The sequence below is a fragment of the Grammomys surdaster genome, unplaced genomic scaffold (genome assembly GCF_004785775.1).
Source record: "Grammomys surdaster isolate TR1022 unplaced genomic scaffold, NIH_TR_1.0 126531, whole genome shotgun sequence".
Classification (NCBI taxonomy): domain Eukaryota; kingdom Metazoa; phylum Chordata; class Mammalia; order Rodentia; family Muridae; genus Grammomys; species Grammomys surdaster.
Window position 1 is genome coordinate 17,069,232 of NW_021621323.1, and position 19,385 is coordinate 17,088,616.

Here is a 19,385-nt window from a genome sequence, read left to right on the forward strand (position 1 = left end):
ATACAACACACACATATGTAAAGACAGATACCATAGCTATTTTTATTTGTTCTTATTTAGTCATTTCATTTTGAAGCTATACTTTCGCTAACTACAGACTTATAAAGCATTTTCTATCTGGTGAATGGTTTTACACCCCTACAAAATTTGATGTCTTTGTCAAAATTTGATTGTGCTCGCAAGAGGAACTCATTCAAAATGAATGGCACAAATTCTTCTGATTTCAGTAGAAATTACTTATGAAGGGCAGGCCTTGAAAACTCTGTGCAAAATTCACCTTAAATGTAATAAATAGTCTTCCTTCTGAGAGACCAACATTAGTATTATTAACCAACCAGTTGTCTCGTTCTCTGTCTTCCCACTCTAGAGGAAGGACCTTCTAGGATTCATGACACTATCTCTTGCAAGCAGCAAGCTTCTGTAAATGAAAGACCTCCTGAAGACAAGATAGTTTTATATCCCCACATTGGGCCTCTGTCTTTCCCTCATTAAGTATTCCATATTGTCTGTGAGCGGAGTATTTGTGATGGATCTTAAAATTGAATTTTGGTGCCAATTATGGATTATCTAAAGGTGAACTTAACACCTTCACTCAGGTCATGATAGATTGCAGAAATAACCATTGACACCCATGTTTCTACAACTTTTTGCCAAACTTGTTTTTAAAGATTTACTTATTTTTATTTTATGTGTTTGAGTGTTTTGCTTGCATGTAGGAAGTATATCATGTGCATGTAGTATGCATGGAGGCCAGAAGAGGGCATAGGATTCCCTGGAGTTACAGGTGGTTGTGACACACCATGGAGGTGCTGGGAACTGAACCTGGATCCTCTGCAAGAGTAGCAAGTGTTCCTAACCACTCAAGTGTCTCTCCAGCACACCTTCACTTGGTTCAACTGACAGTGAAGGAGGCAGCTGGTTGATTAATATTACTAATGTTGCTCTCTCAAGTAATTGATTTATGCATGTGTCAGAGTCTGAAGGAAATATAGGTTTTACCTCATGGGAAGGGGAAAGGCTGGGCTTAGAAAATGCTACAGACATAGCACAACAGAAAAGCATAAAGCCCCTAGTTGAATATTTCAAGGACATTTGAGAATGTGCACAGGACTTTCCAAACAGTCACTATTTATCTTTGTGACAAATTTACCTGTGGGGTTTTTTGCTAATTTTTATCTGCTCTACTCGATTTAAGAAGTTTATTATATTCATATATATATATATATATGTGTGTGTGTGTGTGTGTGTGTGTGTGTATGTGTGTGTGTATTTCATATATATATATGTCATACATATAATAGGTATATAATATATATTTGTGATATATAATAATTTAATTAGTAGCATATATAATTGTATATGTATATACACATATAAAATGTTTATTTGGTATCTATCTGAATGAAAGAAAAGTTGTAAATCAAATGGGGAACCTAGTTCTGAAATGCCTTCACTTAGATACAATAAAGCGGGTTTCCATTTTGATGTTTCTTTGGTTTCTACACCCTGTCCATTGTGGATAGGATCTTGTCTCTGTCCTCTGTATATGATATCCTGATCTGTTGACCAAACCATAGTCCTGGACTTTTCCAAGTTACCCTAGGCCTCCCCACTCCCTGTTTTTACTACTAGAAGAACTATGTCTTGTAGAATTAAATCTCCCTGGCCACACTTCAGGAAACTTAGGAGCAGGACAAGAGTCTCTAGACCATCTTGAAAACATAAGCACTTAATGATTTATTTTATTGGTTTAAAAGAATGAATGGGTGAATGAAAGGCCTCTTCAACACTGGTTTCTTCTTTGCACATCCTCAAACGCGTTAGGTTTTGTCCCAGGAGTAATGCTGCAGGTGAGAATCTTAGAAGCTTCTTATGTAAGCTATACTAACTTAAGTCTGATCTTCAGCTATTTTAGACCTGACTTTGGATTCATGAAGTCAGGTGAACTGCTATGTTTGGATACTAAGGTTTTTTTTCCTCATTTTAAAACATCAATGTTTTTATATTGGCCAGTTTTATGACAACTTGATCCAAGCTAGAGTTATCTGAAAGGAGGGAACTTTAAGATGATGATTTCATAAAACTCAGCTATAGGATATTTTCTTAAAAAGTGACTGATGGGACAGAGTCCAGTCTATTGTAGGTGGGGCCACCCTGAGGCTGGTGGTCCTAGGTTCAATGAGAAAGCAGACTGAGCAAGCCATGATGACCAAGCCAGAAAGTAGCACCCTCCATGGCCTCTACCTCAGCTCCTGCCTCCAGGTTCCCACCCTGTTTGAGTTCCTGTCCTGACTTCCTTTGATGATGAACAGGGATATGGAAGTGTAAGCCAAATAAACCTTTCGTTTGGTCACGTTCTATCATCACAGGAATGATAACACTAAGGCAGTTTTCATATACTTCAGTATTAATATAATATTAATATGCATTAATGTAACAATAAACATGAATAAAACAAAAATAATATAAATGATATAAAGACACATGAACTACAGTAAACCAGACTCATGAATGGACAGCAGAGAATGCTTTACGCTACAGTAAGCAACACACAAGCAACTTCAGAGTATATTATTATTGTTGTTATGGACAATGACTTCTCAAAATTGACATTAAGTTTTAGGCAAATATCAGCTTGTCATCATTCACCTCAGACATGAGCACATACATGAAATGTCGCTTCCAGTCTTAAAGTAGTAGAATGATGTTCAGAGTCCTTTATGAATTCTGATGCGTGGAGAGATTTACTTATGAACTTCTCCTCACTGGAGGAGAGAACATCACTGACAACAAAACAAACATCTTCAAAGTAAAAAAAAAAAATCCAGAGAGGCTTACATGTATGTGTGATGTGTAATGTCACAATTCCCAGAGCTTTCAGTGGGGTAGATACTAATAGCTCCAAGTCACATGTGATGTGGCATATACTGTTAGTTTTACATTAATTGCCAATTAGTCTGACAGTTGAAGAACACCTACAACACCATGAGCAAGTGCTCCTGGTGCCATACCTGAACACTCAGGAATCAGAAAACCTAGACAAGAATCAGGCACTAGGTCAGACTATAGAATTAGATACAACATTCACGTGAGATCTGTTCAAGAGACTAGACCAACACTCTCCCTGTTTGCTTGTATTGTTCCTGTCACTCTATTTTAAAAGTTGGTGTGGATTTAATTTTAACAATACAGTTTTAAGACTGAGTTCGGGCACGAGCTGTCAAGGCCAACACTGCCGTCTTCGGTCCTATGAAGACAAAATGTTGTTTGAGGGCTCAGCCTCCACAGTGGGCATGAAGACAACCTCTACTTCACCAGTCAATGAGACCAGGCACATCAGTCACTTCCCTGACACAAACTGTCCCCAGGCCTTGCCCTTGTGTGTTTGAAAACCCAGAGAGGACGCTATGGGAATTTTCTTCTTCATATCCTACAGTTCCAATTTGACTGAGCCAACTTTAAAAACAGACCATAAACAGTTCATCTAAAAGCCAAAGGAAAGGGCTAGGCTGAAATCCAGACAACATTAGCTGTTCTGATGCTGACAGTGCCGGGGTGTGAACACTGAGAGGGGCTGCGGCTTGGGTTACTTCCTCCTGAAAACTGGGAAAGTTTAGACACCCTAATAACCTAGGGCTTTGATGAAAGCTGTATTGCATAGATGAAACCTCCTTTGTAAGTCTCTCTGTTACAAACGTTATCAAGTCGAGGTGGTCATTCCTCACCTTCAGGGCCTCCATACCGGCCTGGATGACAGGTGCAAAGACTGTCTCGTTTTCGTTAGAGTCGGCAAACATCTCAGGAATCTGGTCCAATAAACTGAGGAAAACAAATGGAGAAAAGGCTTTAATGCTCAGCAAGTCTGTCATAAACTTCAGAAAATAAATCACTGATGTTTCAAGCCTCAACACATACAGGATTTACTTGATGAACAGCATGTGTGAGTAACTGTTACCCACAGGGAATGGGCGATCTGATAAAGACACCCCTTAGGGAAGAATATTTTAGCATGGTCTGCCACCCAAACCTACTCTTTGAATAGGACACTGATCTTCTTTGTAGACACTTTTTGATTCACTATATTACCTACTTATAATATCCAGAACTCTTTAAAGAATACCCTCTCATAATATGAATATTCACATGCAAGAAATGCTCCCATTTCCTTCCCTTTCCAACAAGGAGAAAGAACTTAAAGGCTTGAGAGTGAATATTTTAAAAATGGTCTATACACTAGAAAGAAGTAAATCTACCAGAAATGACAAGAGTTGTATAATCTACACCTTATCCCCGTCCCCCCACCCCCATCCCCAGACAGTGACAAAGCCAAACAATACTTGTAGTTAACTGCAACACAATGGGGGTTCAAACACACGTCTGATCTGCATCTAACTGGAAGACAGTTGATATTTACTTATGGATCACAGATTGGGATTCTTCATAGTTGACAAGGAATCCATCCAACAAGGGAACAAAGACCTCTCCGACATCCGTCACCACCATCATCTGAGGTTGGGCCAGATTACTCTTCACATTAAAGAAGTGGAGAACTTTGTTGTATGTGATAAAACCAACTCGAATTGCAGATGTCTCCTCATGCTCCTCCCTAGGAGGAAAAACAAAACCGAACTTAAGGCAGGAGCTCTTAAGAACACAGAACTTGCTCTAGGGTGCTGAGTGGAGACTTGGAGAGCATCTTGCCTTCGTCAGTTTTCTGCCTGTGAGATGAGGCTTCTCCTTAAACACAACATCAATGTCTCCTATAGAACATATGAAACGCATCTTTACAGTTCTGGTTTTAATTTCTCTTGACCTTCATGGCGGGAAGGGATAGGGATTACTTAAAAAATAAGCAGGTTGACAAAGGAAAACATTCTCAAAATTCTGGGTCAAGGATTAGATATTATGAAAACATTTGTTCATATTTGCTCATATATTTTTTCTTTTCTTTCTTTATTTACTTTTGGTCTTTTCAAGATGGGGTTTCATTCTGTAGCTTTGGCTGTCCTGGAACTCACTATGTAGACCAGGCTGGCCTTGAACTCACAGAGATCCACTTACTCTGCTCCCCAAGTGCTGGGATTAAAGACATCTGCCACTATGCCTGCTTTATTTTCAATTCATAGAAAATTAGACTGAGACTGTCCATGAACAGCCTGGGCTTATTGCACTTATGTAAATAAAATGTGCATAGCCAATGAGACGTCTGATGCAGCGGGAGGAAAGGGATGCTGGCATTACTGACAGGACAGTTGTTGAATCAGGGAAGGACCTTCTGTCCTGCAAGGTTCTTCTACTGCACAGCCTACAAAATCTCAGTGTAACAATAGCTAGATCTTAACAACACACCACAGAAACATAATAGCAAGTAAATTACACTGATAAGCAAGATTCCTTGTGATGGTCATGAGAAGATGACGAAATCTCTTAAGTCGTTTCTTTTAAGGCCAACCTTGTCTACATGAGATTGACTCTAAAAACCAAAACAACAACAACAACAAGACCTCTCAAAAGCCTTAAATAATAAAATAAACAATGAATGAGAAGTGTGGGGGGGTGGGGAGTATGTGCATGTATATATGTCTGTGTGGTGTGTGTACGTGTATATAGTGTGTACACATGCACATTTGTGTGTGTATGGTGTGTGGTGTGCGTAGTGTGTATAGTGCGTGCATATGTATATGCATGTGTGTGGGTGTGTATGTATGTTTATATGAGAGATCTGAGTACAAGTAAGAAAGGAAGTGGAAGTGTCCACAAAGAAATATCTCAGAATGAGATCCCAGCTTCCACTGCAGACTCTAGAGTACAGGCTGACAAGAACTGACTTTTCTCTGTCTTGCTTCTTTCTTCATTGTGGTTTTGATCAATGGATAAAGTTTAACAGGTTCTTATAACCTGCTGCAAAAGCAGTGAGCAAATGTTTACATGAGGGACCTCTGCAAGCTGAGGGTCCTCATGAACTGCATATACACAAGTGTAATTACACACATGTGCACACATGTACGTCCTGAGCTGTGTGACTTCACATGAACGGCTGCTACGCTGCATGCTGTGCTGCCCTAAGCTATATCTTGTAAACCATGCTGCTCCTGGGCTTTCCCTGTCTCCATTATTAAAGTCTTGCTTGTCAAGACCAAACATAAATTCTTCCTCCTCTGTGAAATCTCCTGAGGCCGCCAGCTAGAAGTAATTTCCTCTTCTAAATCCCTGTAAAGCATTTTTTACTGGACTCTTAGTGTGTAGTACAGCCGGAAGCCAATGGAGGGAAAATCCCCCTGCCCCGACCCCTAGGCCACTCTAGAGTCTATTGCAATGGTGAAATTGGAGCTTTGTTGAAGATAACTTACATGCTGGTAAAACACGCTGGACTTTGGGGTGGCAAATCACAGCCTGTAATGATTAGGCCTGATTGTTAGCTTGAGTGGGCTGAGAATCGACAGAGGGACAGATTTTTGGGCATGTCTGTGACAGAGTATCAAGATTGGGTCAAAGACTCATCCTGAATGTGAGCAGTAACACTCCTTGGAAGAAGTGGGGGCGTCCCAGACTGGAAACAGAAGACAAAGGTTGGTGGAGAGATAGCTCAGTGGTTAGAGCATGTAGTGGTCCCGCAGAGGATCTGAGCTCAGTCCCCAACATTCATGTCAAGCACAATTTCTTATAACTCTAGCTCCAGAGGAAGCTGAAGTTCTCTTCTATAGAAGCCTCTGGGAATCTGTTCTCATGTGCACATACTCATAATTAAAAATAATTACTGGAGAGAGAGATGGAGGGAGGGAGGAAGAGGCTCAAGAGAGCTGTATTCCTTTCTTGCCACTTCCTGACTGCTGATGAGATGTAATCCATCTGTCTTGCCTTACCCTGCTATGATGTTGTACGCCCTTAAGCTGTGAGCCAAAATAAACCCTTCTTCCTGCTGCTTTTGTAATAGAAGTCCAAAGGTAAGCCATGATGGGGCAACTCTGGTTTAAAATCAGCCTGGCTAGAAATACTGACATGTGCAGTGAACAAATGCTACAAGCCACGGGTTTACTTGACAAACAGTTCACCAGCATATCATTTATTCACCCTTTGTTTCCCAGTAACCTTTCATTGCTCAAGTAAAAATGTATGATAAATCATGAGCGAGTGATTCTCTTTTCATAGTTAAAATGGAGCCAAATAAAGCATCTCTCCCCCTCCCACTCCCTCTCTCCTCCCTCAACCCCCCCACCCCAGACTGATCGCTCTCACTGGATTGGGTATATTGCAAATGGGAAAGAGCACAGTGGGATCCACAGAGGTCACGGAAAATCTAAATGACCATTTTAGAAAAGCATCTAATCAGAACACCTCACATCCTTCATCTTCACAGAAATGATGCCTTTTATTTTGAGAAACAAACACAAAACTGTCAAAAAAACCTTCCTTCAATGTTATAACTGCCCTAAAATTTCCCCAACACTATAACATATACATTATATCACATGAAGAACTCTGTCTTTCCACATTAGCTCTATATAATTTTGAGAGGTATGTGAATAATTTTATATAATTCTTTAGGGTACATGAAGGGTTTTGAATAATTCTGTGGGGCACATAAAAGACTCTATAAATCTGAGAATGATCCTGCATAATTCTGTGAGGTACATGGAGGACCCTGTAATTTTGTGGGGTACATGAAGGACTCTGTATGTCTGTGGGTACATGAAGGACTCTAATTCATGAAGATGTCAGAGTTTGACAGGCTAACTCTTTTGCTTTTCAGCTCCCCTCTCTCCTACTGCAGCCAGACTCTTTAATAGTATAAATCTGGCAAAGCAATACTGCAGATATAAGGAAGCAGATAAGCTACAAAATTCCAAATTTTTAGTATTTTTAAACAGCTGTACTCTTTTGTACTGTTGTGTGTATTCATGTGTGTCCGGGTATGTGTGAAAGCCAGCAGACATCACAGGGTGTCGCCCTCAGGAAATTATCCATGTCCTATGAGACAAAGTATCTCATTGGCCCAGAGCTCGCCAATTATGCTAAATTAGCTGCCAGTCCAAGGGTTTGGTATTCTCACATGTATTTTGGAAACAGAACTCAGGCTCTTGCACTTGAAATAAAATAAAATAAAATAAAATAAAATAAAATAAAATAAAATAAAATAAAATAAAATAAAATAAATAAAATAAAGTGGCAAGTGCTTACCAGCTGAGCCATTCTGCCAGCCCCATTTCCAATATTTTAGTTTCAATGTCGATTGAAAACAAACGAAAAGTCAAAATAACCCAATGACTTGCTATGAATAACTAAAGAGTGATTTTAAAGTTTTTCTTCCTTGTTCCAAAACAGTCAGAAAATCTAGAAACTTTTCAAGGCCAGATACAATTTCAAACAGAAAAGAAAGGGGCTTCTCTTTTCAGAAGACTCAGAACATTCTAGAACACCAAGCACACGCAGACTGTTGTCTGCCATGTTAAAACAAAAATGTTGCCTGCTTTAGTACAAAAAGAGAAATCAAATTGACAGGGCAGTCTTACGATAAAGATAATAAAACTACACATGCACAGAGACCAAGACAAATTTCAGACAGAAAGCAGCCAGGTTTCTTTTTAAAAGATGAAGACGATTAGGTTGAAAAGGTATAGTTCCGAGAGATTTGAACAAGGTCGAGAGCCACCAGCTGTAACCTCCAACTTGTCTCTCTAGTCTTCTGCCCAAGTCACATATGTGCTTCAGGGGGTGCGGTTAGAGAGAACATGGAATATGTGCTTTCAGATCTTAGAGCAACACGCTGCAAACTTCACACCACTGCCCTGGTAAGGAACGAGGGGCTTGAGGAGTGACTGTTGGTGAAGGAATGTTAGCCTAACTTAGTGGGAGACTATAAAAGGAGAGTTCGCTGTCCGAAACTTGCCCGGTGGCTCTGTTTCTTACAAAGTAAATGCAAAATTCAGATTTGAACTTAAAGCAGCCCATGGGAGAGCGGTTCTGAGGCCTGGGGCCTCTGCTTGCCAACCTGCAGCTGGTTCCAGCTCACTTTTCACCTCAGGCCAGTCTGAAGTCACCTCAGTGTTTTTCAAACATCCTCCCTGCGTTACAAACCATCTCAACAATATTATGAGTTCATCTTAACAGATACAAACAGAGCTGCTCCTGGGAGGTCCGGAGCCCACATGGTCAAGTTTCCCATAGACAAAGCATCAATTCTGGTGGAAAGACTACAGAGGGGTGGGCACTCAAAGGCCAAGAAGCACCATGGCTAAAGAATGCCTCCTTACCCAAACACCCCTGTCCAGAACAGATGTTACTCCCCGTGGGCTCAGCAAGCTGGGGGAGAGGGTGGAAGGTGTGGGGTACGAAGCAAGTCCTGGGCTCCCCATCCTCTCTTCAGGGCCTCTTGACAGGAAGGCAACATCCTCTACTCCCCTGTCTCTATGCTAGGTATTAGCTCCAGTCCCAAAAGCTAGCTTGTGTACAGAGACAATGAAAACCTAGCCATGATATTAGTTTTAGTAGGGAAGTCCAGAGAGAAAAATGAAAGGATTCTACTAGCTACTTCCTGTTAGTTTTCAAATCTCTGTAAGGGTTTTATTTACATTAAAAAAATGCTTTTGTGCACCCTTCACTCACCTCTCAAAGCAAATCTATTCTCTTTCTTTCTGCCAAATTTAATGTAGGCTGTGCGCATATACAATTATATTTTCACGGTTAAAACTGCCATCAGTTTTATTTCCCTTTTTCATACTAAAGCAGGTAACAGGCCAGCTAGCCTTTTAAAAGCAGCTGCAGCACGAATGTATCAGAGCAGGATGTGGTCACCTGCTTAGGCTGCAGGTGAATGAGGCACCTCTGCCTCCCTGCCTACAGTGCTGCTCGCTGAAATGACAGGGAACAGGGGCTCCCTTCACACTGCTAAGCCAGGACACCCAAGCAGCAGCACAGAGCTTGGTCATATCACAAGAACAGAGGGGAATTTGGCTAAAAAGATTCCATCTGTCCTAGGACAACTGCTCAGTTTTCTGGAACCCTTGAACTCTGCCACTATCAGCTTTTGTGGGACAGGCTTCCAGAGTTTTCCCCCACATACTTACAACTGGGATTCTCCTGTAATTGATGAAGTATTTTTGAGATGTTTCATTTATCTACCATTGTTTTTCTTTCTCTGTTTTCTTTTCTTTCTACAAGCATCCACTCTGACGTTTTAAATACCCAGAAGAATGGTACAGTTTGATTTATAACTGACTATAATGTCCTCACTAGCAAACGATATTAATCAGCCAGTCTGCTGAACTCCTGTAATTCACAGGAGGACAGCAGCAGCTCCCTTACTTGGGCAGCCTCTTCAGCACACTCTTCAGTTCTTCACATATGAGCTTGACGAGTCCATTCTTTATGTTACTGTAGGAGACATCAATCATGAAGATGAAGGCTGGTGGGTTGGGAGGTTTATTCTTCTGCAGGGAAGCAAACACATCATAGAAGTTGATACAAAGTAAGCATATTTCATAATCAAACATAAACAAATGCTTGAAGACTATCAGATGCTTCATTCAATGCTTAGGTTATAACATCTGTGGATCAAATAACTTTCTAGGAAACCCAGTGGCCCACTGCTATAAAAAGATTAAAAAATGCTTATTTTCCAGGTTATGACACAAACTTTTTATTATATTTAACAGAAATAGCTCACTTTTATATCTCCAGAGACTCCTCTACCATGACTGCTGAAGGGAAGTCAAGTATTGAGCCAGCCCTGCATGTGACACGCTCCCTTACAGAAGGGAATATATCTGGGCCCTGAGAAAGAATGCTGCAAAGGATTATACATTTTTTTGAAAGTTGTAACCAAACTTTATAAATGGGAATACCATGATTCTCAGGTCTATTCTCTTATGAGTTCCTTTGGTTTTTTTTTTATATATGATAATTTTTCTTTTTAAGGCAAGGTCTTGCTGTGTAGCCCAGGCTGGCCTCAAACACAGTCAATCCTCTCGCCTAAACCTCCCCGCTGTTGGGATTATAGGAATATAACCTGTAATAACCACGCTCAACTACAGATATGGAAATGTCTATTATGATTTAACTGCATACCTTAAAAATGTACATTATAAAAGAATTCCAAAACTTGCTTCACATTTGTGATAAAGAAAGACGGTCCCTTCCCTATGCTTTTGCAACGGTCACTGGAACATAAAGCAGCTGTCAGGACAATGTGCTCTTACTGTTCTCCGATCTGGCTGCTGTCCAAACAGCTCAGAAGGAAGCGATCTTTCAACTGGGATTTATAAAATGTTTAGAAAAGAAAGCCACAGGCAAATATGATCAGTGACCTCCACTCGAGGGTAAAGACCCAAGAGCAGCAGCGTTTCATCCGATGATAAAGCATAAACATGTTCTAAAATTAAAATGTTGTTCAATTATTATACAGCTAGATGGTGAGAATTATAAGTGATCTCTGACTCAGTTCTTACCTACTATAAGGTTGGATATAATACTGTTCTAATAAAATTCTCCATTTCAAATAAGAACTTGGAAGATTTAAAAATCAATCTGAAAAGGTCACTCTTCCAATCCAAAATCAGAACAGCCAGGGAATAGGAAGCTTAAGTCACTTCCAAGTTTCATCTCCTCCGTTCCATACTGTGGACTATAGCCGATGAAAATAGCAATTAATCTCACTAGTTAAAGCAACATCTCTTTGTGGCAATCCCGATGGTGTCTTATTATTCTGGTACTCTCCGGGACACTCACGGTAAGTCACTCTCCGTAACTCTAGCCAGCGTCTCTCTTTGGGAATCCTTCAGTCACTAAGGCTTGTTTTCAACATGTGTAAAGTTAATCTCTACTTCCTCCTAACCACACTGCCTTCCGGTTTCTATCAGTGACAGCAAACATGACAGACCTGACACTGCATGTGACAGTTAGGATCCCTGTCAGTTGTTTCTCTTTTTAAAATGGTTCTTCTGGCTGCTGGGTGTGAACCCAGGACCCCCCTACCTTTTCCCTCAGACCCGCACCACCTTCCCTTCCATCCACCTCCGTTCCCTCATGTCAGTCACCAGCCTGCAGAAACACTTTCTACCTGATACCCCCATGCCGGACTGGGACACGGGTAGGGGACTTTTCAGTATCTTTCTTGTCTTCCATTCTGGTCCTTGGGACTTACTCTTACATGCTGCGGCTTGCCTGCAGGAATCTCACCTCCTACCTCACCTGTGTTCCCTGAGAATTCCTCCTCTGGGAGCAGAGCCAGGGTCTCCCCATCTCTGCCTGTCTCCCTAGAGCATCTCCAGTCCTTTGTGTCACATGCCGACCAGCAGAAATGTTCCCAACCAGGAACCCCACAGCCGCCACACCTGCCTAGTATCCAGAGCCGGAGACAACAACCAATGAACTCAGAATCAACCTAACAAAAACAAAACCAGGCATCTACACCAAGAAACAAATCAAATACAATTCCAGATGCCTGGATCCCAGCACAAGAACTCAAACATGAACAGCCAATACGGCTCCTCCGGAAGCCAGCAACTCTACTGCAATAGGCCTTGTTCAGCCAAGGTGTATAAGAAGAACTTCAAAATGACAGTCATGAACACACTCAAGAACCTTAAAGATGAAATGAATAAATGCCTTAATGGACACTGAAAAGACAAAGAGCTGAGTGAAATAATGAAAACATCTCCGGATCTGAAAGTAGAATTTAAACAAACAGAACCAAGTGGTTCTCAACCTGTGGGCTGTGACCCCTTTGGAGGTCAAATGACCCTTTCACAGGCTTGCCTAAGACCATCCTGCTTATCAGATCTTTACATTGCAATTTGTAACAGTAGTGAAATTACAGTTGTGAAATAGCAACAAACATAATTTTATGGTCGAGGGTCACCACATGGGAAACTGTATTAAAGGGTCACAGTGCTAGGAAGGCTGAGAACCACTGCACTAAAGCAAATCCAAACTGGGATAATAAAATGATAGACTAACATACAGGATTTAAAAACAAAAAACCAAAAAACAAAAATCCTCAGCAACAAGGAAGATATCGCCTCATGGGAAAAAAAAAAGGCAAGTAAACTGGTCCAAGTAGCTAACAAGTGTGGCTGTTTTAATATCTGACAAAACTGACTTCAAACTAAATCCAATCAGAGGAGACAGGAAAGGACACTACACACTCATTAAGGAGAAAAGGTAAATATCCAAGAGGATAATACACTTTTAAACATTCATGCCTAACAATATATGAGGTGCGTGCATGCGTGCGTGTGTGTGTGTGTGTGTGTGTGTGTGTGTGTGTGTGTGTGTATGTGTATGTGCACGAGCGTGCGCTCGCATGGCAGTAGAATCCAATGGGAGCCACGCCTCCTCTCTTTTCGTTATCGCCAATATTAAAGTAACATAAGCTCTCCCACACCCTGTCAATCAAGACTGCCCATAACACTCCTTTCCAATATGTATAAAGACTAAAAGCTCACAGACACAATGCTAACCCCAGGACAAATCAAACGGATGGATCTGTCTCAAAATGCTTCCTCAATTTAATTCTCACTCTCCAATACGCATCTTCTCAATTTAAATGGCTGCCATTTCCAAACACTTGCTGTACAGAGTCACGGCCCCCACATGTTTTATTTGACATAGTGTTTTAAAAAGACGACTTCACAGGAGGTCATGATAGTCAGTCCTCTGAAATGTCTTCAGAGCCCTTGAGAAGTCCTCAGTCATCTGTCCGTCAGTGACCCACCTTGGCTCCCTCTACAGTGTCGTTGCCCCCCCTCCCCCACTCCCAGACCCCCCCACCACACACACACATGCTCATGGCTCTTTTATTCTACTTTATTTTTTGTTTTGTTTTGAGACAAAGTCTCACTATATAGCTCTGACTGTCCTGGAATTCACTATGTCACTATGTAGACCAGGATGGCCTCAAACTCACAGAGATCCATCTGCCTGTGCTTCCCGGGTGCTGGGGTTAAAACCGTGTACCACCCACACCCGGCTAGCTGCTCCTGGCTAGCTGGTTTGCCTCTGACATGCCCTCATCCAACACTCTGACTATCAGGCATATTCTGTGAACTTGTTTATCATACTGCTTATTTGGGGGAATTCTTACAGTACAAAGACAAGTTGGATATGCAAAGTATCCCAAAAATGTCAAAATGAATTAAAATGAACAACAACAACAAAACCAAACCTACAGTTTTATTCAGGAAGAAAAGCTGATCATAGATTTGCATCTCCCCAGGGAAACTCCATGCAGACTTTATAAAACACATATCTACACACTTCTTCATGGTATACCAGCAGGAGGTAGGGCTCAGAGCCTACAAGGCCAGTGTAGTACCCTTACTCTCTGTGCTTGTCTGCAGCTTAAGCTCTCTCTCTCTCTCTCTCTCTCTCTCTCTCTCTCTCTCTCTCTCTCACACACACACACACACACACACACCTGTCCTCATACAATGTGGTACACAATACATGGGCTCCCTGTGAGAGCTAAATAACCTAACACAGATGTAAGAAGTACCTAGCACAGATACACTTGGTACTCAACAAATGCTAACTGTATTACCTAAAATCCACATTAAGATTATTAACTAAAATGAAGAGGAAAATACGATTCTGCAGTTTTCTTTTCAGTGTATATGGTTATTTGATATATATATATATATATGTATATGTATATGTATATGTATATGTATATGTATATGTATATGTATATATCAAATATGTATGAAGATTTATGCTCATAATAAACTTTCAGCTAGTCGGTAAGTTGAGAATAAGTAGGAGTGTGCCATATACACATGATAGGAAAGTAGAAAGGCACTTTATCTTTACTATATAAACTGATAAAGTCAGTCTCGGCGTTGAGAATTTCCTCCAATTGAAGACAGATCTTCGGTGGTAGCATTGTGTCTGATGGTCAGTGGCTTTATAAGGAAATTTAATTTTGTGATTTTTTTTTCTTTTAAGAAAAAAAAACAAAGAAGTTTATGAGTGATAGTCAAATGAGTTTCTGAATTACACATTAAAGCAAGGAAGCCAGCAGCCCTCTAGGAATACTGGTTACGTTTCTGCCTTGGTAGAGAAGTCATTAACCAAAGAGACCCGAGTGGAGTTACTGCATTTAGGAGATGGTGGATCAAGGTTCAAGGTCATCTTCAGCAAGGTCAAGGCCCAAACTAAGTGAGACCCTGTCTCAGAAACCAAAGCAAGCAAGCAAACAAAAAGAATTGTTTCCTTCTCTATACTACATTGAGACAGCTCAGGAACCCATTCGTGCTAGTGACTTAGGTCAGATCTGTTTCTGACATATCTCCACATGCCCCGGCATTGCCTGTCTGTGGACCAAGTCTTACATATCTTTACATACAGAAGCTGTTCACTGAAAGTCAACATCACCACAGAAACACGTAAGTCCCGCCAACACTCACTCTGCAGTAATCCAACGTAGCAACATATTCATAGGATCCCAGTGACAGTTCTGGCTTCTCGTAGTGGTCCAGCCTCCTCCCAATGTGGTCCAGATGTTGGAAATAGAATGGTGGGACTAAGGAAAACAAAACAGAGCAGGAAATTCTTTGTTTTCATAAGCAGACAACCCAATAAATCCCCAAAATGTATCATAAAGGAAAGGAGCTAGAGTAAGAAGACAAGCTGTTCTCAGCAGCTATCATTTTGAAAACATGTCTTAGAAATATGTGAAAAATATGAGTTTTCTCTTTCTTTAACTTTTTGACTCTGGTATATGTTGTAAACCACTACAATCCTGCCTTTTAATTATGTTTGTAATAGTTTTGTCATATATAAATTTTGATTATTTATAGTCAAATCAATCTGCCTGGAATTCTATCTATAAAACTATGTAATTTTATATACAATTTTCATCAGTATTTATTTCATCAGTCATGACTACTTCATTACTATTTCACACTATACTGTATTACTACATTTTAGTCATGAAATATTTTATACATATAGAAAGCCATAGACCACAATATTCACATTTGTGAAAGCAGAATGATAACTTTATTAAAAAAAATCCTCTTGCACATATAAAAGCTCTTAATGGCAAAGGACATTTATAATTTTGGAAACCCTAGAAAACAGTGCTGCTGTTTTCAAGCTAACACATCCAAATATTCACCTCTACCTAATTACTTCCTTTTTTAAAAAAAACAAAATTAGTTTTCTATCTGAATTTTTAACATATGGGACAGAAACCAATGCTGACTATTTGGATTACACTAATCAGCTAAGGTCTTTGTTTCACCTTAATTAAGGACGTCTTCAGCCCTGGGCATTCACATGATCATCTGCTAGCATCTGGCCCTACTCATGTAGAAGAATACTGTATTAGGGAAAGACTGCACTTGGGAGAGCTCAGCTGCAATCTAATTTGATACAAATGTCTCAGAAGGTTACTTCTAGCCAAGCTCTGGAAGTCACCCAAAGGCAGAGCAAGACTTATGAGTCACACACTGAACACTTGGACAAATAAGGTCTGGTGTCTGTGTGAAAGAGCTCCCGTTGCCTGGAGATGGCCAGGGAAGACTGCAAAACTTCTGCTAACAGTATGTGGGAAAGTTACGAAGGCTTTTGTTTCAAGTATTTTGCTAAGGACAGCATCTCCCTTTGTAAAAACCCCACAAAAGCAGTACCTTTGGGGTTGACACCAACACTCAGCAGTTCTTAAGCTCAGCTGTGAACATGCAAATTAATATAGGACGATTTTTCTAAAGTTGGACTTTCAAAAACTTTACAGACACTTGAGTATTCTGTGTCCTTACCATATCACGGTTTAGAAGTGAGCTCCATAAAGTTTATATTTACATATTTGACTCTGAACTTGGCAAATTCAACATCTTGAAAAGATTGCAGAAGAGGAAGATAACAGTCTCTCTCCATGAATAAGCCAGAGGGGCCATGATGGGGACTTAGTTACATATCTGTATATGCCATACAGACCTCTGAGTAATCTGGTCTATAATGTGTGGGATGGTAATTTCTATATAGCGTAATGTATAATTCACTCACACACTTACACACAGTGTGAATTTTTTTAAAATTCATTTTACATGTTCATTATAACATTTAATACTATCTGTCATTTATCATCAACCAAAATTCAAGTCACACCATAAATTATGCTTTGCCATATAATTTGTTTCTCCCCTGGTGTGTGTGTGTGTGTGTGTGTGTGTGCGCGCGCACACAGCTGCACGGGGCAGGCCAGACAGCAATCTTAGGTGTCATTCCTCAGGAGCCATCTACTTTGTTATTTGGGACAGAGTCTCCGGGGCTTGGAGCTCAACCGTTTGGCTGGGCTGGCCCACCAGGGAGCCACAGGAATTCTCCTGCTTCAGTTTCCTCCAGCCCTCAATATGCTTTGCTTATTTTTCATAACAGGTCCTGAGGACCACACTCAAGCCCTCGTGCTTATGGGACAATTGCTTTATCTGTGAGCTCTCTCTGTGGTAGCTTCACTCACACGGTCTAAGAACATCAACATTAGCGGATTTTGTGCTAGGATGAAACAAAAATACATAGAATCAAACTAATGCCCCACCCCCTTAAGACTCAACATTTATATAAACATTTATATAAAGCCCTTGGATGTATCTGAGCTTTTCTTAAATACCAATGAGCTTCTATTCAAGGGCAATCCAGGAGTGATGAAAGAGATGTTTCTAGAACTTATCTTCTGAAAAGGCAAGAAGTAACCTCTCGAACTGCCTTCTAATGGGGCAATGTGGAAGGAGACCCTGATCCCCTACCACACACTCCAGTGTTATGGGAAGGTTCAGCACAATGTCCATGTGGGGCTCCCGCAGCTACGTGCAGATAACAGGAACCTTGTTCCATCAGTAAAAGCTTCCATTTAGGGAAATTACAAGTAGTGCCACCTGGGGTGGGGGAGTCTGTCTGTCTTTCCTAAGCTAAGGAGCATAATACATCTTACTTTTAAATAAAAAGCGTTACAACGTGCACTTAGTGGCACCATTTACCATCATTCACACAGCTGCAAAATCCGCACTGGTAGCGACGTCCGCCTTCGATGAACTGCATGAACGGGCACATGTAGGCTTTGCACCTGTTGCACCTCACTGGTCCACTCTCCCCATGGTTTACCAAGTACAAGGGGGTCTGGAAGAAGAAAGGAAATGAAGTGAATTTGGAGTACAGGGATTCCAGGTGTTATCAAGTGCCTCCAGTGGGCCTGATGAAGAAATCTTAACTGAGCATTTGCTGAGCATTTGCCACGACAGTGAAGACCCTCCCCGACCGTCAGTGAATTCACGGATTATAACACAGTCCACCACATTCAAGCAAAGATTCGTTTAAATTTATATATCACTTACAAACATGTCACACTTGTAAACATATCACTACCTGCATGTTGATGTCAATGTGTATGTATGATGTATGTGTGTGAAAGAGAATATACAAACTATAATAATGTAAATAGTTCGTTAAGCTTACGTTTGAATGCCCTGATGCTTATGGCACACATCCTGCTAAACTGTACAGACTCCTAGCAAAATAATGAGATGGTTATTTAAAGGTCTAATGTGTATGACACCATATTGTTCATGTAATTTCCTCAAAGTATACAAATGACTTCTTTTAGAATAAAACTATTTGGCCTGGAGAGATGGCTCAGAGGTTAAGAGCACTTGATGATCTTCCAGAGGACCCAGGTTCAATTCCTAGTACCACCATGGTTGTTCACAACCATCCATAATTCCAGTTCCAGAGGATCCAATGCCCTCTGACCTCCATGGGCACCTAGCACACTCCTGTAAGAACACACATACATGTAGACAAAGTGCTTACACATAAAATGAATATATTTAATAAAGAAATTTATAAAAATGAAACTATTTGAAAAATACACAAGAACGGCACCTGATTTAGGGCTGGAGGTTAATTATGCCTTTTTGTTACTTTATTAAATGACCAAGTTTTATAGTACACTCATTGTGGCTGGTCATGCTTGACAGAACTGGAAAAAAATTCTTGATTTACGGCATCTTCCTCATCAACACAATGTAGAAAATCAGACTGAAAGTAGAGTCCCAGCATTAGGACCCTTGCTTCTAGTTTCTTACTGCTCCCAGGCTTTGTGATAAAACCAGAGACCCTTCTTGCGTTTACAAACCTGTTTAAGGAGACCATTTTTAGAAATGCCTGAGAACTATGGAGCTGTTTGTGTCGACTAAAAATTTTAAAGATAAAAGTTGTAAACAAAGAAGGCTGCTTTTAATGGAGGCCTGATGAGCAGGGGACCATCAGGCAGGGGTGAGTGTCACCAGGCAGGGGTGAGGGTCACCAGGCAGGGGTGAGGGTAACCAGGCAGGGGTGAGGGTCATCAGGCAGGGGTGAGGGTCACCAGGCAGGGGTGAGGGTCATCAGGC

At 40.8% G+C, this 19,385-nt stretch overlaps 1 protein-coding gene across 1 annotated transcript in view; it reads right to left on the bottom strand.

Moving 5' to 3' along the window:
* The window catches only part of Sec24d (SEC24 homolog D, COPII coat complex component), a 95,200-nt gene that overhangs the window by 19,361 nt on the left and 56,454 nt on the right, over nt 1-19,385 (bottom strand). Inside the window, exons 9-13 of the mRNA XM_028760472.1 lie at nt 17,976-18,114; nt 15,402-15,517; nt 10,303-10,427; nt 4,415-4,606; nt 3,726-3,819 (exon numbers count right to left, since the gene is read on the bottom strand). Of these exons, the coding sequence (XP_028616305.1) occupies nt 3,726-3,819; nt 4,415-4,606; nt 10,303-10,427; nt 15,402-15,517; nt 17,976-18,114 (666 nt within the window). The remainder of the gene's footprint in view (nt 1-3,725; nt 3,820-4,414; nt 4,607-10,302; nt 10,428-15,401; nt 15,518-17,975; nt 18,115-19,385) is intronic.